At 40.0% G+C, this 24,518-nt stretch overlaps 2 protein-coding genes across 4 annotated transcripts; one reads left to right on the top strand and one right to left on the bottom strand.

Annotated features, from left to right (window-relative positions):
* Positions 1-1,727: 1,727 nt before the first annotated feature.
* On the bottom strand, positions 1,728-18,002 carry LOC118228804 (coiled-coil domain-containing protein 39-like). 2 transcript variants are annotated; one of them, XM_035420235.1, is made up of 21 exons: positions 17,799-18,002; positions 17,454-17,573; positions 16,728-16,874; positions 16,122-16,280; positions 15,774-15,866; positions 15,428-15,556; positions 15,113-15,304; positions 14,349-14,452; positions 12,366-12,498; positions 11,898-12,092; positions 10,945-11,109; positions 10,373-10,510; positions 9,696-9,904; positions 8,383-8,506; positions 7,838-7,997; positions 7,267-7,373; positions 6,580-6,720; positions 5,680-5,859; positions 5,304-5,386; positions 4,884-5,009; positions 1,728-3,858 (listed from the first exon to the last, which is right to left on the bottom strand). In XM_035420235.1, exons 1-21 carry the CDS (start codon positions 17,886-17,888, stop codon positions 3,654-3,656), a joined length of 3,000 nt encoding a protein of 999 aa, XP_035276126.1. In that variant the 5' UTR covers positions 17,889-18,002; the 3' UTR covers positions 1,728-3,653. The 2 variants fall into 2 exon arrangements, with proteins under 2 accessions (XP_035276126.1, XP_035276127.1); XM_035420236.1 differs by having other exon boundaries at positions 1,728-3,834.
* A 2,433-nt stretch (positions 18,003-20,435) lies between these two features.
* On the top strand, positions 20,436-23,121 carry LOC118229752 (uncharacterized protein C2orf72 homolog). 2 transcript variants are annotated; one of them, XM_035422065.1, is made up of 3 exons: positions 20,436-21,304; positions 21,786-21,893; positions 22,445-23,121. In XM_035422065.1, exons 1-3 carry the CDS (start codon positions 20,569-20,571, stop codon positions 22,579-22,581), a joined length of 981 nt encoding a protein of 326 aa, XP_035277956.1. In that variant the 5' UTR covers positions 20,436-20,568; the 3' UTR covers positions 22,582-23,121. The 2 variants fall into 2 exon arrangements, with proteins under 2 accessions (XP_035277956.1, XP_035277955.1); XM_035422064.1 differs by having other exon boundaries at positions 20,437-21,304; positions 22,436-23,121.
* Positions 23,122-24,518: the final 1,397 nt, after the last annotated feature.

Genomic DNA, 24,518 nt, shown 5'->3' with positions numbered 1-24,518 from the left:
ATCCTAATTTTGAATGTGCAATTGTGTTTGTAAACCAGGCTCATCTGTGTAACATCCATTGGAAATTTGGGACAGCTCAATCAAGCACAGGCTGTCCTCCAAACACAAGTGCCCTGCTGCTATTCATTCCAGGGTTCATTTACTTAACTCATTGGACAGGCAAGCAGCAGATACCCAATTTACCAGAGGGGGTCGCTAGTGTGCAATGAGACAGAGTCACACTGGCAACTGAATCTTTCCATCTTCAGGGTACACTACAACCCAGGCCTGCTAATATAAAAACCTGATTTCAGACTACTGGGTTCACCATACACTACATCAGTGTCTTAACAGGAGGAGCCTCCCAGCAGCATTATAACATTAATTTAATCAAAAACACTTCACAATCGACATTGTTTGTAGCCCTGTGTCATATCAATTGACAACTGGCATCATCCAGACTGTAAATATGTTTTTATGTTTTACTCACAGAAAATATAAAATTTTAAGAATGCATTGATGAGCGCATAAATAGATAAACCACAGAAGATCACTAGATGACTCAAGAATACTTTCAGTTGTGAAGAAAAACTCCTTTTCAACCATCAAACAAATCAAGAACACGCTCCAGGATGTAGGCGTAGGTGTATAAAAGACTACCATAAAGATTTGGTTTTATTTCAGATCCAAACAACAAAAAATGTGTCACTGTCCTAATACTTTTGATTGAACTGTATGTACACAGTGCAATCTGTGTGTACATATGCTGGGCTTGCTGCACCCTACATGGCTTTGTGAAGTTCAATACACAATACCTATTGTTGAATGATGTACTAAAAGTACACATGACTTATCATTATCATTATCAAAGTAAAGGTTTCTCAGTAGGCACTAGTCCTGCAATATTAAACTTAACCCAGATAAATCTCCTGGTATATTTGTAATGCAGTAGCTTAATTTATTACTTTATCCTCTCGAAACCTGCCAGGAAAAAGTTTAAGTATTTAAATTTTATTTACACAATACAAGAGTCTTAAGACAGGAGCCTCATGTTCCCTACAGGGAATAAAAAAGTCGGGCATCGATACAGGATAACACTGTCAAAACATGACAGTATTCTTTGTTATTCTCGCCATTCTTTAATATTGCTTAAAATTTCAGTATCAACCTACCTTGGTAGTTCACATTTTAAGACTGGAAATAAACCTGCTCTAAATTCACTTACCTGGTGCTGGGGATTGTCCATACGATAAACAAAAATATCCCACAAAAAATGAAAGAAGAAAGATCATTTTGTTTTTGGTTAATTTATAAGTAAAGGGGTTGTCTTTTAGAGAGAGAGATTGTCCCTTTTGGAAGGCAGAGAGAATAGCTTCTGTTTGTTTAGTACAAGGAAGCAGGTTTCATGTACTGCTCTCCAGAGGAGGGCGTTCCCATGTCGTTCAACATAAAATCCATGAAATCTAACACTGTCCAACTAATTGTTGGTAGTAGCAGTGATCGTTTAGTCAAAGGTAAAATTCCCAAAATATTTACTTTAGCTGAATAATAAAAGCAATATTATTGACATATGCAATGGTAGTACTCTTTGGCAAAGGGAGTGTTTTTCCATGGATTTTACCAAGATAGCCATTTCTATCTTGGTAAAATATCACAATAAATATTGTGGCCTAATTATTTACACACATTTCTATCAAAAAATCTTTATCAACCAAAATATGCACAGGATAAAACATGCTACATATGTATGAGTTTGATATTCATTTAATTCAACACATTTTCACAGACTTTGATCTTCAGACAAAAGGAAATGCTGTTAGCATATTAATATTATTAATGTTTTCATCAAAACAAGACATTTCCCCCAGATACAAATTAATGTTGGAACATCAATGCAGAGTAAGCTTTTACAGAAATCAATCAATATTTGCATTACAAAACAATGAACATACACATCCAAAGACATATATTTTTCAGTCTACTTCTTTCAGTCTTCCAGTCTATTTGAGTTGGATAAAGACTTTCTCAGAGCGATCATATTACGACAATCCAGTTGAGCAAGATTATTAATAGTCAGGACAAATCATTTCTCAAAAAAAGAGAATACAATCAAGACACAACTATTTTGCTTTATATGATCTACTAAAAAGCACATTTGTGTGGTGAATTAATTAATCTGTCGCCCTCCCATTTCCACTGATGCTCTATGTATTGAACAGATCTCAGTGAAATCACATTATGTAAATCCTTGCAATCAGAACTTGACACACATCAAAGGATTCTCAAAATATTCTGCAGATTTCAGTTGTACATTATTTTAATCATTGCAATCAAAGCTGTACACACATAATAAATGTTGTCCTATGTTTTATACATATTTTAGTTAAATTACATGATGTTAATCAGTGCAATGGAAACTCCATATGCTGTAGTATACAGTGTATTCTGTATATATGTAAATGTTGCAAATGTTGAGTTAACAACAAACCAAATTCATTTAACACTGACATATCCCTAATCATGAAGCATAGCAATAGATAATTTAGCAAGCTGTCATTTACAAACACCACTAACCCAGATATGCTAAATAATCAGCCATGATATGAGACTGCATTTGGCCTCAGTCTGGCTGCATCAGACACTGCAGGTGTTGGGGAACAGACAGCTGTCAAATCTCTATCAGCCTCAATGATTTCATCTTCTGAGTAAGAGACTCAGGAGATGAAACAACTAACAATCAGACAATACCGGTCTGGGCTGTTGCTAGCTAGCAAGCACGTTACTGCTGGCTACCTAGCCAAGCAAGCAGGCAAGATAGCTCCTACTACCCAGTAGTCTCTCTCACACTTGCTCTCTTCCACAAATTAGGTTCATGATGATGTGAATGGTTCAAGACAAGACTGGGTTATAGTTACAGTAACTAAAAGTGAACAAGAAAACCCTACAGATTTTACATTTGCTAACCTCTCCTGATATTATTTTGGGTTGCAAGGAAATAGCCTATGACCCCACCAGATTTGTGCAGTATATCTATCCTTTCCATGATTTTGAATTAGTCTAGTTTGTAATGGACAAATTGTAACACATCCTGAATCATAGAGTGCCCTCTTGTGTCAGGGATTGAAACAAGTCTGATGAAGCAATTGATAGTTCATCAAATTGAGTTCCCACCATCTTTTTATTTTATTTTATTTTTTTTATTTGTTTGTTTTTTTAAATATTATTTTTATTAAACCGATTCTGGTTTTGCTATTTTGCTATCTTTTTTACTATCTTCTGTAAAGCACTTCGTAAACTTTTTTTTTTTTAAATGTGCTATACAAATAAAGTTTATTATTATTATTATTATTATTATAACCAGCTTAACTTGCAGTTTTAGCAGTTCACCTACCTGCTCCTCTGAACACACTGCTCCAGAGATTTGCAGACTCCACCAATGTGCAGTAAAGACTCATCTGTTGGCTTCTGTACTTGCAAATCGTGGAAATGCTACATTAGATAGCCTTCAAGGAAGAGCACAAACTGCAAGATGGAACAGGCAAGAAAAAATTATCCCATAGAAAACGGAAAATTGATACAAAACCTACATCTTACCCCCCAGGTTTTACTGCTATTTGACAAATGATTCAGTCCAGTAGTATGTGAGCAGTCAGACGGGGAGGGAAGGGGAGGCTCTACGGGCTTTTGCGTTGGGACCTCCGGCTGCTGGTGCTGCTGCTGGTGCTGGCAGCGGAGCTTCCCCGTCTCGAGTCCCGCGGAGAGGCGGCAGCGAGCGGAGGGCTCGTCACGGCCAGCTGCAACCCCAGGTCCACCGTGGTCACATGGGGAGACTGCAGAGCTGAGGCTCCTGGGTCGCTGCCACAGGAAGAACCAGACGACCTGATCAGATGACAAGCATCATTGACGGGACACAGCTCTAACCCACAGGGGTTCAACAGTAACCTGGGCAAAATAAAGGCAGGTGTGGAACTGGCTACTTGGTAAATGGGCAAGGGACAACTCAATGCTCATTCATAATTCAGTTTGTTCGCATCACTATTTAGCACTGTTAAACTAGCACAGAAGTCAAATTGTGAACCTGAGATCACTGACAAATCATAGAATCTTAGCCTCTGGTACAACAAACTCTTGGCCACGCAACAACACTGCAGCATCATCGACAGAGCAATATAGATAGCGGCAGTCAGAGTAGTATAATGGATAAGGAGTTGGTCTTGTAACCTGAAGGTCACTGGTTCGATTCCCTGGATACTGTAAATTGTATGTAAAAGTTGCTCTGGATAAGAGCTAAATGCCTGTAATGTAATGTAAGATAGCAACAACCAACTGGAGACAAAATATAATAATGGCACCTCGTGCCAGTTCATACAGGTATCACGTTTGACTATTTAAGGATAAAGCTAAATTTAAAAAGCCATGGTCCAAATCCAAGAGAATGCATAACAACTGTGAATTATAGGGCTAAGTGTGTGGATGATTCATTCACTGTCGGCCTTGTTGAATTAGCCTTAAGTGTATGCAATTTGCCCTTGGATTTGGTGACTACAAGCGCTCTTTGCTGTGGCAGACCCCATCTCAAGTAGCTTGCTTGTGCTACAAACGCATATCTCTCTCATTAGCTAATACATACATACATACACATATTATGTATTTATTTACTTTGTGTGTGACAGAGGAGTGTAGGAAATATGTATTCACAATAGTCTAGCTAGCTATCTCTCTTGCTAGCTAAACAGGAGTAAATAAAAACATTACATATTGGTTTACTCCTTGTGTGTGACAGAGAAATGACTAGACAAATGACAGAGAAATGACACAAGTAGTCTCACATCATCTCGCTATGGGGCGCGGTCACAGCGGAGGTTCATTGGAAAGAGAGCACAGAGTACGTCTTTAGCGCTTACCTGGCAGAGGACATGGAGCTGCGAGCCGAAGCAGGCTTTGAGCTCTGCCTGCTGGCTGGCATGGACACTGCAGTTGGCAAGGGTAGGCTGCCTCTAGGGCTGCTGCTACAAGAAGAGTCAGCTGACCTGATACAAACAGAGGTATAGAAGTGGCCAAAGACAGGGGAGGGACAGTGCCTCTATCTGTACGTCTTAATTTGACCCAACAAGTTTTTAGTTTGTTAGCATGGTTATAGCCACCATAGCAATTATGAGTAAGCGACCAAAGGGAAAGTTTTTACAAACTAAAAAAATATTTGTTGGTTGGTCCATGAAGTCATTTGAAAATATTTATATAGGAATAAAAGTATTTGTTTTCTTCAAAATCTCGGTGAAAGTTGAGGCCAAAATAGTTGCTGGGCTTGAGCCTGTTGTCCTTACCTGACAGAGCTGCGAATCGAGGCAGACTTTGAGCTCTGTCTGCTGCCTGACGCTGATCCAGGTGTGGGCAGGGGCAGGCTGGCCTACAAAAAAGGCTTCTTAAAATTAAAATGAATAATTATTCATAATTATAAATAAAATTAATAATTTTAATCATATAATCATCTTAAAATTAAATAATTACTTCAAGTCAGTATACAGTATACAATCAACGTAATTGCACAGTATTTTCCACAATTTCCAATTACACTATTTCCAGCTTTGGGTTGTGGTGGAACCAGCTGCTAATAGATAAGCACAATACTAACTACAGTTTTGTGCCACAGCCTGTGGATCATAATTTGGCATTTGTGGAATTCCATCAGTGGAAATGTACCTCCTGAAAGTAGGACTGCAGCGCTGACCTCAGGTCAGGGTTCCCATCCATAGCTTCCAGCAGCACCTTGTTCACAGTCTTGTTGAACTCCTTCAGCTCACGAAGGTCTATGTCATGCTCCTCCCACGTCTTACCTTTGGTCTTTTTGGCAGACCGGATCTCCCTGGTCAGCTTGGAGCACTTTTATGAAAGAAGAGGTCATGAAAATACAGAGGAAAATATCTCAGAAATGTTGCCAAGCAACAAACTAGCCAACCATTCAAACTAACAAACAAATCAATTCCCAGTGGTTCATTTACAAGTTACCTTATTATGGTGTACTACTGTAAGCATTGGGAAAGTTCTACAGTTAAATGCAAAAGTACTGTGACAGTGACACATTTTTTGTTGTTTTGGAACCATGCTCCTGTACATTGCATTTCAAATAAAACAATGGATATGGGCTTAAAGTGCAGACTGTCAGCTTTAAATTGAGGATATTTACATCCATGACGGGCAATCTGTGTAGGATTTACAGCCCTTTTTATACATAGTCCTGCCATTTTGAGAGTTCCTATTCTATGGAAATAATGACATTTTTTATATTTTTACAAAACAGTTAGGAGCACCCAATACATTTGTGTGTCTATTACAATATTTTATGGTGCTTGAATTTGTGTCATTCCTAATCCTTTGTCAATTTCTATACCGGTTTGTATGTAAATGGTAAATGGACTGCATTTATATAGCGCTTTTATCCAAAGCGCTTTACAATTGATGCCTCTCATTCGCCAGAGCATTTAGGGGTTAGGTGTCTTGCTCAAGGACACTTCGACACGCCCAGGTATGTCAGGTGGGAAAAATGGTTCGTTTTTTTGTTTTCCCAAACCTGTTTGACAAGCCTCTTTGTCTTTTTCATACCTGTTTGGTAACCCTGTCCAGCTTCTCTTTTTGTGAGCCCAGCTCCTTGTTCAGGGACAGGATCTGCGATTCAGCTTCGTCCGTTTTCCTGCGGTGCATGGCTTCCTCCTGCAGTAGGTCTTCAAGGGTATTGTTCATGCCCTGGAAGTGTAAAGGAAATCATGGTTTTTCATTCAATCGCAGTAATGATAGACACAATAAGCTGTTAACTGCTGCCAAACAATTCGCACACAGCAAGATCTGCCACGTTGACTGCTGTGTGTAATAAAAACTAGAAGAAATTCAATAGGATGCCGACACACCTGCAGTGCCTGGCCCCCTAATTAGGCCATCTGTATGTCTATTTTCCTCATTAAAATGGCCCTAGGCTCAGCTTATCTGGTGCTGTTTATGAGATTGTTGCACTCTGAAGTTGAAATACACATCAACCGCTTATTTGTATAGTTGACTAAAATGGTACCACACCACTCAACACTACACCGCCACAACACTGCTCTTAATTAATCTGACCAAGTTTATAGGCATTGGTGATTTACTTCTCATATTTAAAAATTTGACATTTAGGTAGATGGCAATGGATGTAAAGCACGTGAGTTCCTGTGTAAATCAACTGTTGTATTTAAGAGAATAAGTCAATTTTTCTATTAAAAACCTAATTGATCAAATGGATGGTTGAATCAGGTATACCTGAATATTTTCCTCAAGTTCTCTGATTTGCCTCCTCTTATAGAGATATAGTTCATCTACAGCCCTCTTTTGGTCCTCAAGTTTCAGCTTTTCTTGATATTCCTCACCTGCAGAAAAGACAAGGCTGAAACATTGACATGCTCTCAGAAAAATATTATAAAAAAGTGCCCAAAAGGTACAAATGCTTGTCACTGGGGTGGTACCCTCTAGACACATAACAGCAATACGCAATTCATTTGTACCTTTTTTGCTTGTAAGAAATGCTTATTAGTGCCCAAATTGGACATCATTGTACTTTCAGGGTATATTTAGGAAATGTGTTCCTTACTGTACTTAAATTGCTGAGAGGGCACTTGTGATTCTGAACTCCAATGAAGATGAAATGCGGAAGCAACACACGGGGAATTCTACTGCCACAGAGACACCCACACAGAAAACACTAGTGACGCGAGGGGCATTGTTTTGTGAAGGCTGTGTGGATATCTCAAGTTGCGTGTAAAAAGGTCAACAGTTCCGGTTTACAGACACAACAAGCCGGGTGACACGCCTGAGGCGCTACTGCGTGACGTACTGGACTCCGTGACCTTGCCGAAGGCCTTGCGGTACACGGCGTTGGTGCTCCTCAGCACGTGGAGGGTGTTTTCCAGCGCCTGGATCTCTTTCTCCGTCCGACGGATTTTAGCATCCAGGTCGTCTCCTTTACGCTGCAGCTCTTCCTTCTCTTGCGCAGCCTGGTAACACACAGTCACATGTTCAGATTGAAATATGCTGAAATGTATCATTTGGGTACAGTGTTCCTCCTGTATAGTTCATTTGATTCTTTTTGGGCTGACATAAAGTTGAATTAGTTTCCCTTTTCATGGTATTACAGTACATTTTAATGTGAGATACATCCAACGATTTATGATAATGTGCTTTGCTAACAATCCAGCAGTCAGCCTTTAATAATCTTCTGTTGATGGGGCTCCAACTGGAGGGAGTGATTCGAACTACAAAATTCTCTAGTGGTGCATCGGTAAATAAATCAACGCTGGTTAAAACTTGCTAGAACCAATGAGATTACAGGATTTTTTGGGTGAAAAAGTACTCTCACTGCATAATTTCATCAAGGCTCACTTTGATGACATAATAAGCTGGGGACTTCTCCTCCTCTCCTTCTGGGGCTGCCATGGATATGGTGAGGATCTCATACTTCTTCCTCATCTTGTCAATTTTGGAGAGTCTTTCATGCGCCTCAGCGCTAATTAAGAAAGCATACAAAGAGCAAAAGCTTCATTCAGACTCAAGTACTGAAATAGCTTGAGATCATAAGATACACAGTAAAACGTTCAGTGTTTACCAGACTTCTACACTACATAACTAACATGCGTCCATATCATCAAGTGTACTGCATTACACTAAAATTGGTTTTATTAGAGCACAATGTGTTCTATCAGACTATATTTTACACTGAACATTTTCCAAGAAGTTTAAAATAAATGGTCGTCAAATTGTTTTACATTACTATTTTCAAAGAATTTGCTCATCTGATAAGGGTGAAGTATTTAGGATTTTAGGAATTTTTTAGGATCCCCATTAGCTGATGCAGAACATCAGCTACTCTTCCTGGGGTCCACACAAAACACACAGCAGATAAGACACTTACAGACAAAACAACCACATGAAATAACAATCAGAAAAGTATAACTAACAATATTCTTTCTCGCAAACATATTACCATACATATTCTTATTCATATACACTTATATATATATTAATATACACTAAATTCATAAGCACTGAATATACATACAAAGTGAAATCTTGCAACATATTCATATACATATTGATATTCCTATACATAAAAAATGTACAAAATGTGGTTAGAGGCGTAGGGCCATTAGGTGTTGCTTCACTTGTTTTTTAAAGGTTGCTTTATTGTGTGCTTTAGCAACCTGTTCCATGCAATCATGACTCAATAAAATACTGTGCATTGCTTTGATTGTGTTCTAGATTTAGGAACTGTGTAGAGACCTCTAGTGGCATGTCTGGTGGGGTAGGTATCTGTGTTAGAGCTGAATATGAGTTGACTATACAAACAATTAGGAATTTTCAATACGTTAATGCTTCAAACAAACACAAGGAGTGATGCCGTCAGCCTCTCCTCAACTTTCAACCAGGAAAGATTGACATGCATATGGTTTACATTAGACCTTAGCGTGCATCAAAGGGCAAGATGAGCTTCTTTGTTCTGAGCCAGCTGCAGTTTTCCTAGATCCTTCTTTGCAGCACCTTACCATATCATTGGGCAACAGTCTAGATGTGCTAAAACTAGAGTCTGCAGGACTTGTTTGGTCAAGTGTGGTGTTAGAAAAGCCATCCCATCACAAAAGAACACTCAACCAAGCACTGATTTTAGAAAATATTTATATACTCGCTGAGCCGCTTACCTGAGTTTCTGACGTTCCTGGTCGGCAATTTTGATCTGTTTTTGAAGCATCTCCCTGTGGACGTTGATCTCCACCTGCCTCTCCCTCATGGCCGCCTGGAGCTGAAGCCTCTGCTTCTCCAGGGAGAGGACGCTGTCTGCCTTGTTGTACAGCAGGTCCCTCATGTGCTTCACCTCCAGTTTCACTATGTTGTTCTCCACCATGGTGTCCTTCGGAAGTACAACAGACACAGTGAAAGGCCGAACACACCAAAGGACCGGTTTGACACACAATTTAATAGGCACCTGGTGCAGTTTTCCAAGCAATGGGTTTGGAGAACAGCAGGTCAGCATACCGAACACACTATGTAAATGATGGGGAAATATTTTAGAGTGCATTTTTTGCATGGGTATTGTCACAGAGCACTGAAGAAAAACTGTTGCCACTGCACACATCATGGATTGAGCTTGGTATGAATCTGAAGCTTAAAAAAAGGCTAAGAGTATTAACCTTAAGGTGTAACAAGCAAACACTAAGTCAATAAACTTTACTGGGCTGGTTTATAAACAGTTGGTGCCTTGAACCAAATGCTATCCCCGGGTTTTGATTGGTCATAGTAATGCCACAGGGATCTTTGACCAGGCTTTTGCAGAATGGGGAGTCTATTCCTATCCGCTGCTCTCTCACCTTCTCCTCACCTGCTTTTTGAAACGCAGTTTGTTCAGTTCCTTGTCAGAGATGTCATTGAAGAGGTTCAGCTCCTCAATTTTCTCAGTCAGTTCTCTCTTCTGAGCCCCAGTCTTCTCGGTCTCTTTCTTAGCACAGTAAATCTCATCCTGAAACCAAAAGGAAGGCTGCTTTAACATGAGAAGACCAAACCACACAGATGGGCGCAAAGCTCCTCTCAAAGGCACAGCGAGATAGCGATGTAGACAACAAGTAAGCAAGACCACACCCAGTCCTCAGTATTATACACACCAATTTTTGTCCACACAACTTTACGTCACAGCAGACAACATTTTGGCTGGAGCGCAACAGTGGGGCTAGCCCTATAAACATGAATGTCTGTGACTGAGTGACTGAGTGAGTGATGAAGTTACACCGCGCATGTCTGTGACTGAGTGACTGAGTGATGAAGTTACACCATTGGTCGGCCGATTCGGTCCAGCCATATACTAGGTTTTGGCCTGGTCTTGTTTACATTTCATGCTAGCCTCAACAAAGAGGAATGCCCTTGTTAAGGGAGACAAACGGAGCACACGGTAAGCACCTGGAGCTTTTTCAGCTGCAGCGCCAGCATTTTGGCCGTCTTCCTCTCCTCTTCCAGGGCCGCGGCCAGCTCGGACTCCTTCTTCTTCAGGGCCTGCTCCTCCTCTGTGTTCCCCTCCCCCCTCAGCCGTGACAGCTTCCTCTCCAGCAGCTGTATCTGGAAGTCCTGTTACACACGCAGCCGTTACACTCAAACAAATATACACAGTGCAAAATGTTCAGCATTAAATCAACTCTTACAGAGCACATATGGTCTCTGTTGGACTCATATGCACTCTGACAGAGGGCACTGGACATTTTACCATATACATGCGATAATTACTGGAATTATTCATTATTACAGCGGCTTATGGGGAGGAGTTTTTTTTCACTTCATGTCACTTGTTAAATATACCCATATAGAGGCTGTTTGCTGGACTGGTCAAACATACAGTGCCAACTAGCTGTTACCATTGGCATAATGGTCATCCCACCAGCTTTCTACAAAAGCAGACAGTTGAATGGAGGCAGTGGAGATTGGATCAGCTGTCAAATCATACAAAATATTTGATGAATGGTCCCAGCGAACTGCTTGAGGGATTGTTTACTGGTAATGCATTGCAAAAGTAAGATCACATCCTTGTGGATGCATGAGGGCTAAATAAATAATCTGTGTCATAAACACGCATGTCCTCTGTGTAACCCTATTTCTGTCCCACATTCTGTTTAATCAACATGTCTTGTTTCGTAATGGCCACTGGAATGACCCCAGTGAACCATTGGTTTTGAGCAATGACTGAAGGAAGGAGGTTACTGCGAAGGGGCTGACCTCTCTAAGGATGCTACTGATGAGGGTGTGGTGACTGTAAGGAGGCTACTAAGGAGGTGCAAATGTCTTTAAGACACCACTAAACACAGGTTCATCTCTGTGTAGATTATATCTTTAAGGCTCCAGGATATTGGCTGATCCCTTGCCTTATTGTAAATCATCTCCTGCTGTTGCAAAGAGCTGTGCTCCAGTTTGTCCAACCGGCTGTTGAGGTTGGAGAGAGTGGCGCGGCTCCCAGAGATCTCGGCCAATAGGGTCTTCTCCTTGGACTTGAGCGTCTGTAGCTCCTGTCGTCCCCGGGCCAGGACTTTCTGATTTTCACGCAGCTGAGAGTCAATCTCCTGGGGAAAAAAGATGACACAACAAATAAGCAAGATAACAATTAAAGGTTTACAACTGATATTTTTCCATAGAGGCAAAACCAGCGCACACTGAACATAAATCTCAGATAAACACATTATTATTATTATTATTATTATTATGTGAGAGGGAAACAATACCAATCCACATACATCCTGGAAATGACTAAAAATAGATTAATGTAATCATTTTAACAGAGGAGGGTGTAATTCTGCTCCCATTTGAGAGGGCTAACCCAAGATGACCGTACGTACTCTTTCAGTCTGCTCCTCCTCCATCAGCATCTGCTCAAACTGCGCTGCCCTCTCCTCCATGCTGACCGCAGACTGCGTCACACTCTCCAGTTTCTCCTCCAGAGCTGTGTTGCGGAGCCTGGCGTGCTTCACTCTGCACAAAACGACCATTTCACTCTCTACCATAATGTCAATGCACACTGCGCTCCACACCTCACAATTAGCATTTAGCGCCACTCCACACTGCACTCCACACTTCACAATTATCATTTAACATCATTGCACCCTGCACTCCAAACCTTACACTCATTATTTAATAGCATTACACACTGTAAGCACTTAACAAGTGTCATTTAACATACTATGCATCTCTTTTCAATTTGACCCATATTTACTCTCAATTTGTAATGTCTGAATTTTGTACATTCATGCTCATTACATTCAATTAGATTTAGCAGACAGACTCTCAACGTAGGAGAACATAAAAGCATTCACCTTATTTATATAAGAAATAATGCCAAACTTGGCTAACAACATTCACAGACCAGTGAGAATATATGTAGCATCACTAAAGGAAAAATGAATGTCAGCTATGTTAATAACCAAAATACTAATCCAGAATACATGCAGATTACATCCAGACCAAGCCCAAAGAAAAATAACCTAAAACCATAAATCATATCATAACCTGAAATAATATAAAATGTATTGGGGGTGGGGATGGGAGAGGAACCAAGATATGTAAGAGTCAATCATTTTAAGAGCAGCGTCTGATGGCCCAAGTGTGATCATGGTGGAGAGGAGCTGATGGTACACAGTGTAAAAAGCTGAAGAAAGGTCCAATAGGACTAGAAAAAAAAAGAGGGAAGATGCTAAATCTGACTGAAGAGCTTCAGCTATGGAGAGGAAAGGGCAAGAATGTGTCTGTCTAAAATGTATGTACTTAAATTAAATACAGACTATTTATATTACTAAGCGCGCATACCGTTTCTGACAGTTAAATGTCTGACATCACAATCAAAAGGCAAGCACTCTGAAACACACATCTAGAGACCCTGCACTGTTTCTCATTATAGATAACTTCTTAGTGGGGGACTACAGCCGAACATCACTGAGATAGGGCAGGAATCTAGGAGAATCTAGAACATCCAGGGTCTAGAAGCTATAAACCAAGACCTAACTCAGACTTAGTATGCTCACTCCCTTTCTTTCTTCCTTCCATTGCCAGTTGACTGATGGGAAGAAACTACTGATTGACTAGTTTAGATTTCTGCCATATTGTTCTCACCATTCCATCCTCTATAGATCAGATGAAGAAAGGCAGACTAAAGTCTGAAACTTTACAGTTTTCAGACACAACCCAAGTTGGAAGGAACATTGGAGACCAACGGTCCATATAAAGTTTGCATAACACTGAACATGCATTTTGAACTAAAGCAAACTTATGGGCCTTACTGCCTGTGTTTCTTCACTGAATGTGGAACATAAGCCTCTCTTGTTTGAAATACCGGTTTTGTAAGCACTAAGCATTGGAGCAAATCCAGGCTGTAATTCCATAGAACACAATGACCTAAAGCACCTGGCACGGTCTTACTGATGGATGGCGGTGAGATTCCTTATAAACCAAAATCCAAATATGCAGAACTTTTTGTGTATGGCCACAAAATTTTACCAAAAGGAAAGCAGCTTAAGGCATTTCCGTTTAGTAAAATATCTTGGTTTATTTATTAATGGGACTGATCTGAACATCACAAATATTTTAAAAATTAAGGTCATTGCTAATTCATTTTAGAACCATCAGTTCAAAAGATAGGCAAATCCTGTAGGCCATGATGACTCTTATTCAGTGTGATGTTCTTCAGCCGAATGCACATAGTTTTGCTCAACTCGTGTCTGCCTCGTTTCGCAGTACACACTGCCTTATTAAAAGGCACCTGTGAGCTTGGTGATCTCTAACAGCCATCCATGATGATACTGATCTCAAACACAATAACATCTACTTACTTGTTATTTTTGTCCTGAATTTCTCTTTTCAAGTCAGCCAGCTGGGACCTCCTAGCCTCTACAGCTATGTTAGTCTGGTCCACGTTACGTCTCAAGGTTTCCAACTGTACAAATAACAAGGAATGCGATTACCATGCACAAGAGGCAATAGAGAATACTAATAAGAACTATAATTATTTTGAAAACCAGGGCTGCACATTATGCTAGTCCTGAAGGGCATCTGTGTCATTACAGAGATGGGGACAGCACTCCTAATGCATACAAATCTGAGCCATTTCAGGTTTTACAACAAGTGGGATAGTATACCACCAAGTTTCCATTCATTCCACTAAGCAGCAGCTAGTAAAATCTGAATTGGCTCAAAATATTATGCATTAGGATTGTTACATCAATCCTCAGAACCAATCTTAAACCAATTTACCACGTTGGTTTTAAGAGCCTTATTGGTTTACAAAGACACATAAAACCTCAGTCGTTCGTCAGTAGCCCAACCGTGGATTCTAATTCTATATTTCTGATTCAATATTCCATATCATCCTGAAGCCAAGCAGAAAGTTTTTTAAACTTTTTTTTACATAAGTGTTTTGGATGACAAAAACATGTTGCAGTGAAAATATTTTCAAATACATTGTTTAATTTTATTTTTATTGAATTAATTTTTAAAGAGATATTATCTCTCTGAGAGACACTAATACGGTAGCATATGATCTGTGGCTGTCTGTGTAGTCTTTGGCACAGTGGCACGCAGTGCTGGCCAGTCGAACCTCGTCCTGTAATCGCGTGCGGTTGGCCTCCAGCTCCTGGAGCTCGCCCCTCAGTTTGGCGGCCAGACGCTCTGTTCCCGTGATCTTCCTCTCGTACTCCCTGTTGTTTTCCTCCTGGGTTTCCAGGAAGTTCTTCTTCTCCTTTATCCGGTCCTGCCTCTCCCGAACCTCCTGCTTCATCTGGGAAAGCAGCTGGAAGGGGAGACGTGAATTATTATACTGAAAGTCTCCCCATTGTATGGGTGCATACGCTTGATATTCATATGACTGGTTCTGTCAGTGATAACAAGCTGCCTAGTGCCCTCTGTTGGTTACCAATGCACACTGCTGCAGCTCCTGGTCCCGCTTTCTCATTTGCTCAATGGTGTTCCCCCACTGGCGAATGAGCTCCTGCCGCTCCCCATGGGCTTGACGCAAGCTCTCAGCAGTCTTATCCAGCGCAATCTGTCTCCAAAACAAGTTTTATCAATAAGCACAAAAACATGAATTGCCAATGACTAGCACCCATCTGCATCACCCAGGTGAGCGCTGCACATTGGAGGTAGTTGAGGTGATTTTCACCCTTTCGCTGTAAAGCATGACCCATCAGTTAGCTCCAGACCAGTGTTAGGCAGAATATAGCCCAGTGTTAGACCACCCAGGCCAGGCATCGTTACTTAACCTGAGCCGTCATGGTCTCGGTCCGTTCGTTGTCCAGGACCTTGCGCTTCTGATTGGCCTCCAGAGTCAATTTCTCAACGCGCAGAGTCAGCACCTGCAGCACCCAGTGAGAAACAGCATTCAGTACATACAATACCAAAAGTGCTGGGTTGTTGGAGCAAGGGTTGCAGGTTCAATTCCCATGTGTGGCACTGCCATTGTAACGTTACGTGAGGTAAGCAGTGAATAGTTTCATTTCGTTACAGAAGACATGTTTCAAAATTATTCTGAACAGGATAGCAGTGCCCTCCAACCCACAGTTTCATGATGAAGATCTTTAAAGTGGCATCACAGGTCAAATGCCTCTAACCTTTATCCTGGCCTCATCTTGCTGGGCGTATTTGAGGATGGCCATGGTGTCTTGGTCCTTTTGAGCTGATTCTTCCAGCCAGGTGTCCAGCGTCTTCTGATCCCAGTTCAGCTGGCCCTTGAGCTCTTCAAGCTTCTGAGTGGCTTTGAAGATATTGTTCTGTGAGACGCCACAAGAGGGAAAAGATTTAGTCGCAGTTAAGTTAAGCTGCATGACTCATACTGAACCATAAGCAGTCATTGGTTAATAACAGGTAAACGTGCAAAAGACAGCAGTTAAACTTTCTGAAACAGAAAATCCTGCACCATTCTAATATGTTCTCTAATATATGTTTAAAAAATGTGTAACAAAAAATAAAGAAATAAAGTAATTTTTAAAAAATGTAAAAAGCTGTGTAAGTCGCTCTGGATAAGAGTGTCTGCTAAATGTCTGTAATGTAATGTAATGTTCATATTGCATATTATCACATTTGCTTTAGCTGGATGTGCTACACTGGGAGGCCCTGATAACACTTAGTCTTTGTATCCCTAGTCCTCTTCATCCCGATTGGGACATACGGCTGCATTTAGAGCGCATATACTGCATCACAAACAGGTTTAAACTCACCTCCTGTGCATTCCTTCTTTCCCGTAGGGCACCCAGCTCGTTCTCCAGCTGAGTGATCTCCTGTCTCAGACGCCCCATTTCTCTTTCCGCCAGGGCCTTAAAATGAGCCTCGGACTCCGTCTCCTTCTCAACCGCTCTACAGAGCACCTGCAGACACACAGGAAAAATGTGCATGGACAACGACAAGCGCATTAACACAAGATGCAGAAAGAGCTTATGCAAAAGGGGTCCACTGCAGTGTGTTTAGTTAAACCTCAGGTTTAGACTCTATAATCTTGGGCCTTTACTCAAACTCTTAAAATGAAACAGGTCACCAATTCTTGTGACACTTGTGTTAACAAAAGCAGTCTTCACCAATGTGCTAGGTGAACACTGCAATGAGAAAACAGGGTTGACGTAATGGGGTTCCTCCATTACAAAACTCCTTTCCCCATCAAACATCTAGCAGTGGAGCAGGCCCCATGTATTCAGGACCAATCTGTAGAAAGGAGGGCAGGGGAACCAAATGGTTTTTTTGTTTTTTTTCCCCACAGACCATAAAAAAACGTGTCAATAAAGTGCAAACTCTCCACTGATCATAGAATAACACCAAGGAAATGCTGACTATGGCACAGTGTTAGGCTAGTACAACAGTATGTGGGCCACACATAGTGTAATGTAAAATCATACTGTAAAAGTCTCAGACCCTGTCACACCTAATACACACGTAAATACAAAACAGTGTACCTGGGTGTGAGATAGCTCCTGTCTGACATTTTTGAGATGGTCAGATAATGCCTGGATTTTTTCTTTATGCTCACTGATTTTGGCTTCCAAGATTGAATTTTCTTTTTGTTTCTTCTGAATCTGTGAAATGTAAAATAAACAGATGTAAAAAGTGAACAGAGCAATTTCACCTCTAATGATATTATATAGGAAACCAAAAAAGGAAACTAAATTTTAATGACATGTATGCAGTATTTTAAAGATACACATTAATTACTAACCCAATGTTTTCCCCTTACATCTAGTTAAATAGCTAAATAGCAGCCAGGCGTTTTGGCTTAATCGGTCAGTCTCAGTGACACTCACCTCTTCCTGCAACGCTTTATTTTCTGTATTTGCAACAGGAATAGCAAAGCCATCAGTCCAGCCTATCTCGTATAAAACCGCGCTTGACATTGTCCTTCGGGCTAAATGCAAACGTAAATACTGAGTATCTCGTCAAATACTGGCAATAAAACTGCTGATAAACTAGACTCAAGTTGTCCAAGAAAGATGCCGCTCCACTTTGTTTTCTAAAAACACCCATAGCAACGCGGTCTGCCCGGATGTAGAAAATGTACTATGTTCTCCAATGGAGGGCAGTATTGAAGCGTTCCTCTTACTGATAAACTTGAATCTACTAGGCTACGCTTTACATGTAGCGTTATATTATCATGTCATTTGCAAGTACGTGTAAATCTTTTTCAATATTTTGCAGGCGCAAAATAAACAAAATGTTTTTTTATTGTATTTAAGACCAAAACATTTTGGTTTATTAGTTTCATTATTTAATTAGGTCTTTCTGCGCATATTGTCAACGTAAAGTGATTCAAAACTGGTGTAAAATAGTCTATATAACTATACCGGTAAAATCTGAAAAGTGCTCACATTAAAAAAATATTTATGCAGGTGCTAGATCAATGAAGCGTTCATATAAGCTAATTAGCTGTAACAGGAGCCAGATTGATGTTCTGAAAAAAAGACCAATAAAACGTAATTGTTAACTATGGATACAACAAATGATAAAACTAAGTTCAGCAAGAGGCATTTTAAGACTGGCTTTATTTATTGACGTATGTGTCTTACATCGAGATAGCATATAAGAACTGCTGCCACAGCCAAAAATATTCAACTTAAATCTTTACAGCCATTCGTTTGATAAAAATGTATAATTTTCCTTTAAACTATAAACGGAGATTTAAACTGGCATTTGTTCAGATGTAAATAACTGTTTAAAAAATGATTCATTTAAAAAAGTATAATAGCCAAACCGAATTATTCAAGCACAATCTCAATCTCCACAAATACCACTGTTGTTAAATATTTATTGCAAGTATAAAAATGTGTAGCCTAGTTTTAAATTTGTTTGCAGCAGGACTCTTCAATGAACGTACATTTAGCACCTGAGAAAGGATTTATCTATTTTCCGCCAGACCAGACCATTCCGTGCACATTCCTCCCCAGATCAGAAATTTCAGTAATCTTGACTCACTCTAGTCTCGATACTGACCAAGGTGAGATATGTTAAACCTTTCATTGACAGCCCCAACTCCTCTTAACTACTTAAGAGAAAATACTGGAATTTCCCCCAACTGCATTGTTTTGCATGCCCTGGGGTTAAATAATGTATTTAAAAAAACTTTAATCCATATCAATTCATGACATCCACTTTAACTCTTTAAACATGGTATTCTTCAGAGAACAAATGGAATATGTAAATATTTGCAATACGAATTTAGCAAACATAATCTTTGCTGTTTGCAGCAGGACTCTTCAATGAACGTACATTTAGCACCTGAGAAAGGATTTATCTATTTTCCGCCAGACCAGACCATTCCGTGCACATTCCTCCCCAGATCAGAAATTTCAGTAATCTTGACTCGCTCTAGTCTCGATACTGACCAAGGTGAGATATGTTAAACCTTTCATTGACAGCCCCAACTCCTCTTAACTACTTAAGAGAAAATACTGGAATTTCCCCCAACTGCATTGTTTTGCATGCCCTGGGGTTAAATAATGTATTTTAAAAAACTTTAATCCATATCAATTCATGACATCCACTTTAACTCTTTAAACATGGTATTCTTCAGAGAACAAATGGAATATGTCAATATTTGCAATACGAATTTAGCAAACATAATCTTTGCTAACACGTTGTCACAGTCACACTGGCCTAATGCATCAAGGCAGCGCCCCATGGGAAAGTTTAAATATTAAAAGTGTTTACGACAACTGCAGTCCTTCAGTTTATTGTTCAGTTACGTTCAACAGGAACAAAGTGGCCAGCTGCACTTCAGAGGTCATTATGACGAAAGGATGAAATGTTGACCAGAGATCAAACAAATGCGACCTCTCTATCTATCTAACACACGGTGGTGCCATGCAATTTACTATCATTCTCTTTTCTCTGCTGTTGTCTATGAACACGTAAAAACTGGTTTGTTTATGTGTCCATGTGTGTATCCGTACGTCCTACAATTTCAATGTTCTCAGTTCCTCTGTTTGTTGTCTTTATTTTAATCGCCTGTTAGTCTGTCGTATACATTGACTGTGTAAGAGCTTGTTTAACTGCTTGGAGCAAAGGAGAGAGAACACTACACACAAGGCTGTCAGGAGATCTTCTACAGGGACACGGACACTGAAGTCAGTCTATTTGTCACAAAACACTTTTTAAAAATGAGTTCCTCTGACATTACCAATTCAATTAAATAAAATGCGCGGCGACGTATTTTTTTATCAGCCAATTAATTAACTGAGTGAACATTATGGGGCGTGTGTGTGTGGCTTGTGGTTACAGTCCTTAATGGTGTCAATTCTGTTAACTTGTATTGCCTGCTTTCATCTTGCAAAATTATTTACTAATCAATGTAGCTTTCTGTCGATTACAAAATATGAACTTTGTATCGAGCTTTGTTTGCTTAAGAAAATCCAACCAGAGAAAGGCCCGCCTTTGTGAATTGCATTCGCTTGCTACACACTCCACCCCCAGAAACTTTTCAAACATACGAGTAGCCTATTCACCAGTTATGTCCAGCTGCTTTCACAGTAAACGGGCGTCCTCGATATCATAACCGTAAACTCCTGGAGTCGACCTGAAATGGACTTACAGATTCAGAATCTTAGGGACGAGAAGTCTTCGGTAGAAGATGCGTTTCGGCAAACTGTTGCCGAGATGGGGGGCAAGGAGAGAATTCATCTCGTGAGCAGCGTCTTCCAACCAGAAGACGTAAACCAACTAAATGTTTTCGAGGAACTTGTAAAAGACTTGTTCTATGACACGATTCCTCTACGCCGAAGCAGAGCCGCCACAAGCAAAGAGAAACCCACTGAATATAATAAGTGCAATGGAAAAAAAGGGAACATTGCAGCACGCGACATGAAAACCTGCTGCGACTCCAGTGAGAATTCAGTGCAAGTTCAGACAGCAGAGAACAGAGAAGTGCCAGGACAAAACGTGCATCACATACAAACTGATGCAAGGCTAAAACCTGCGCAAGCCACCATTGATTCTCAAATGATAATATTTATTTTCAAGCGCGAATTTGTAAATTGCTGCGAAAACCATGCGTGTTTAAAAGAAATATTGAAAGATGTGAGAGCTCGCACAAAACTAGCCAGTATCCGACCTGCTCTGCTTGGCTTGGTGCGCACTACTGTCGAAAACGAAGAAAGCGAACTGTCAGTAGTTATGTTGGAGTCCCTGATGCGCTCTGTATTCAAAAAACATCCTACGGAGTCAATATGGGTTGGACAGTTCGTGCCGAACAAGGCGAACAGAAATGTTACAATAAAGAAGAATGCTTGCAGAACTCTCCAAACATCGCTTAATTCAGGTGAGTATTGGCTAAATCTAGCTGCTATTTTTTATTATTCTCCATCCAAAAAACTAAAACTACATTTATCATCGTTATATTTTTTCTGCAGTTCTGCGTTAAGGAATGTGTCGATCCTGATGTGATCCAACGTGAAATGGATGCTCTTCCGAGTGAAAGATATGTAGGCTACTGTGCAACTAAGTAGACGGCACTGAGTTCTTTTTTGAGGTGAAATTGAAAGCGTTAGAGTCTGTTTTTGATTAACGCTAACATTGGTCTCTCTCCCACTGGATGTTCCTGAAAATAATTTTATGGGTAACTAAGTTTAAACCTAAAACAATTCAGTCAGTTTTGTTTATCTAGACTAGGCTACTTCACAGCCTTAATTCAGTTCATAATGAAAACATTGAAAATCCTGGACAATAAAACTCACAGTAAAAACTGACATTATTTCTGTCAAAATATGGCTGGCATTTATAACTTGCTCTTCTTTTCACAGAATGTATTGATAACAGTCACAACCTGCCCTTGATGCAAAAGTGTTTCCCGTGGACACCCAGAAAAAAGATGAACTCAGCCAAGATCTCCTCAAGCTACAGGCATCAAGGTGAAGAATGACATCAATGACTGTGGTTATGATTGAATACCATTGTGATTTAGAGCCTGGGTTTTCAACTGGGGCTCCTTGAAGGTACTGTTGGGGGTCCCTGGCCTGACTTGATATGCAATGACTATATATAGGTTTGGGAAAATATTTCAAAATATGGAAGCTTTTTTAAAAATAAAACTTTTTTTTTTTATCTTACAGTATAGTGGGGGTCTACTGGATGCCTTTGAGCCTGGGTAGAGGTCCCCAGTTCAGAAAAGGTTTAAATAAAAATTAAAAACCCGATTTAGAGGATGCATTACGAAAGTTGTTTAGACTCAAAACTCAAATCCTTAACATTGCATGGTCTGTCTCCCTACTGTTTAACTTAGTGGAAACATTCCAATTTGAGGCATTGTATCAATATTTGTGAAGGGGGGTTACTGAGTAAAATACGGTGGCAGTGGATGTTCTGTACTGTAGTGTAGCGCCAGAAAAAACACTGGAACTAGAAACTGGTGAATCTGCAGAGTTTATGGCATTACCCTGTGCTGTCTTTTGAGGTCTTCCAGAGAGTGTTGAAGGACTTCCCCTGAAGACAAGCTGCATGACTGATGAACAGTGCAAAGAAGACCAATTGGAACCAGACTTTGGAGTCAGCAGTCTGGATGGTAATGCAGAACAGTCTCCGGGGCAACCTGTGACCTAGTGGAGTGGTCACTGCTGGCACCTCTTCAAAATGTCAAAACTTTGAGGATTTGGGGGGGGGGGGGGGGTCGGCGGGGGGGTTGGGGGGGAAACAAAAGTTTAGTTGTGGCTTGTGTCAGTTAACAAATAAGACTGGCAAAATATTGAACTGGAGTCATTTTCCAAAAATGAAACATAAAAAATATTGTTGAATAAAGTATATTTAGTTGTATTAATTAATTATAACATGTAACATAATTGGACGATAATTTAGGAAATATTTTGCAACCTTAATTGAGCAAGAGATTGGCTGTTACAAAAACCAGAGTACCCAGGGGTTCCCTGCACTAAAGTAGTGTTTCTCAGCTCCAGTCCTGGGGGCCTATACTGTTTATACTGGTTTTTGTTTCAACTATAATGCAAACTGTGTATTGTAATGAGCTGTTAAATGTTCTTAATTAGTACTTTTACAGTCTACTGACAAGTTATTTACCTGCTTAAAGCCAGATTATGCCAGAATAGCTATGATGCCCTAAAAAATAAATGGTGTATGTTCACATGATCACATTCCAGGAATTTCAGTTGTTCAGACCAACTTATGCTTTCATTTACTGTGCTGTGTTTACTATATGGCAAATGACTCTAATTGAAAGAGGTTCCATTTTAATTGATTTAATTGCAAACTGACAAGTGAAATCAGTTGGTTCCCATTTGCTGAGAGTGTGGAAACCTGAAAACTTCTGTGCAAAACGAACGGTGTATAATATCAGCAAATGTCAACAAGCCAAATCTGCATTATGTTAAAATAGATTTAACCACACTATTATGGTATAACTTAAACATATTGACAACAACCTTAATTAATCAAGAGATTGGCTTTGACAAATACCAGCATACAAAGTGGGTCCTGAGGTCAAGAGACACTGCTCTAAGAGATATTTCCTACCAAGCTGAAAACCACCTGATTGTACAGTCCTTGAATCTTCTGTTGTCAGTTTTTGTATGCCTTGCAAGCAAAAATAGAATTTAGGCAATGCTGGGCTGCTTAGCATCAATTTCCTTTTGTACTTTCCTATTCTAATTGGACAAACAATATTAATGTAATACTACAAGCAATTGTGTTTAATTACTTAACAAAAGGACTACCAGCAGAGGTGCTTCACATTGCAGCATGTGTCTGTGCCTTATGGTCTGGTATGGAATTTCAGACTGCACTTTAGTGGTGATGATAGCTGGAAGCTGACGGTGCAGCATATTTCTAGTCACAGAATTATCCAGTGAGGGAGGGTGTTATTCAGTGGAGTTTTCTATGATTAATTTAACACCCGTGGACTTCCCCCAAGCAATCATGTCGTTGAATGCCAACGATAGTAGCACATTAAGTTTACCCCTTGTCTTTGGGGATATTTTTCAGCAATCTATGTGGAATCAGACTCTCATCAAGAGAGCAATAAACCAAGAGTTCATGTTAAAATGCCAATACTTTGTACTTGCCCCTTTGAAACAAACTTATTTTATACTGTTGATTCATAAGAAAATAGGGTTTAAAGAGATATGGGAAGATGAATAAATGATTAGATTCCATACTTATATAAATCACATAGATCTACCACATTTCATTTCCAGTATTTCTACTAACTTTTAAATTCAAAGCCCTGAAATTATGGCTCAGATGTAGAATTACTGCCTCTTGGTACTGTATGGAAGACAGATCAGTTTAAGAATATCACCTGTAAGAACTCATGTTTTCTGGCTCAAAACAAAAATATTTCTCCACTCTGAAATGTACATTCAGGTACTTTATAGACCTTAAGCCTTTTGGGTGTCCTATTTTTGTATTTTCTACTATATGGTGAAGCTGGCAAATGGACTCTCACCCTTTTGTTTGCTCTGCTTGGATGTTGCCTGATCTATGTCCTTTTTGCTCCACTCTGTGCACTTGCTGCTGATAATAAAAAC

This window comes from Anguilla anguilla, chromosome 6, assembly GCF_013347855.1.
Source record: "Anguilla anguilla isolate fAngAng1 chromosome 6, fAngAng1.pri, whole genome shotgun sequence".
Classification (NCBI taxonomy): Eukaryota; Metazoa; Chordata; class Actinopteri; order Anguilliformes; family Anguillidae; genus Anguilla; species Anguilla anguilla.
The sequence above is the reverse complement of the archived record's forward strand: the minus strand, read 5'-3'. Positions and strand labels throughout refer to the sequence as shown.

Bases quoted from the DNA above. Each gene is read 5' to 3' on its own strand.
- LOC118229752 (XM_035422064.1), top strand. From the start codon at position 20,569: ATGGACTTACAGATTCAGAATCTTAGGGACGAGAAGTCTTCGGTAGAA. The intron at 21,305-21,785 runs GTGAGTATTGGC...TTCTTTTCACAG, and splicing joins CCAAACATCGCTTAATTCAG to AATGTATTGATAACAGTCAC. The intron at 21,894-22,435 runs GTGAAGAATGAC...CTGTCTTTTGAG, and splicing joins CTCAAGCTACAGGCATCAAG to GTCTTCCAGAGAGTGTTGAA.
- LOC118228804 (XM_035420235.1), bottom strand. From the start codon at position 17,888: ATGTCAAGCGCGGTTTTATACGAGATAGGCTGGACTGATGGCTTTGCT. The intron at 16,875-17,453 runs GTACACTGTTTT...GTGTGTCTGCAG, and splicing joins AGGAGCTATCTCACACCCAG to GTGCTCTGTAGAGCGGTTGA. The intron at 5,010-5,303 runs GTAAGGACAACA...TGTTTGTATCAG, and splicing joins TCGATTCGCAGCTCTGTCAG to GTCAGCTGACTCTTCTTGTA.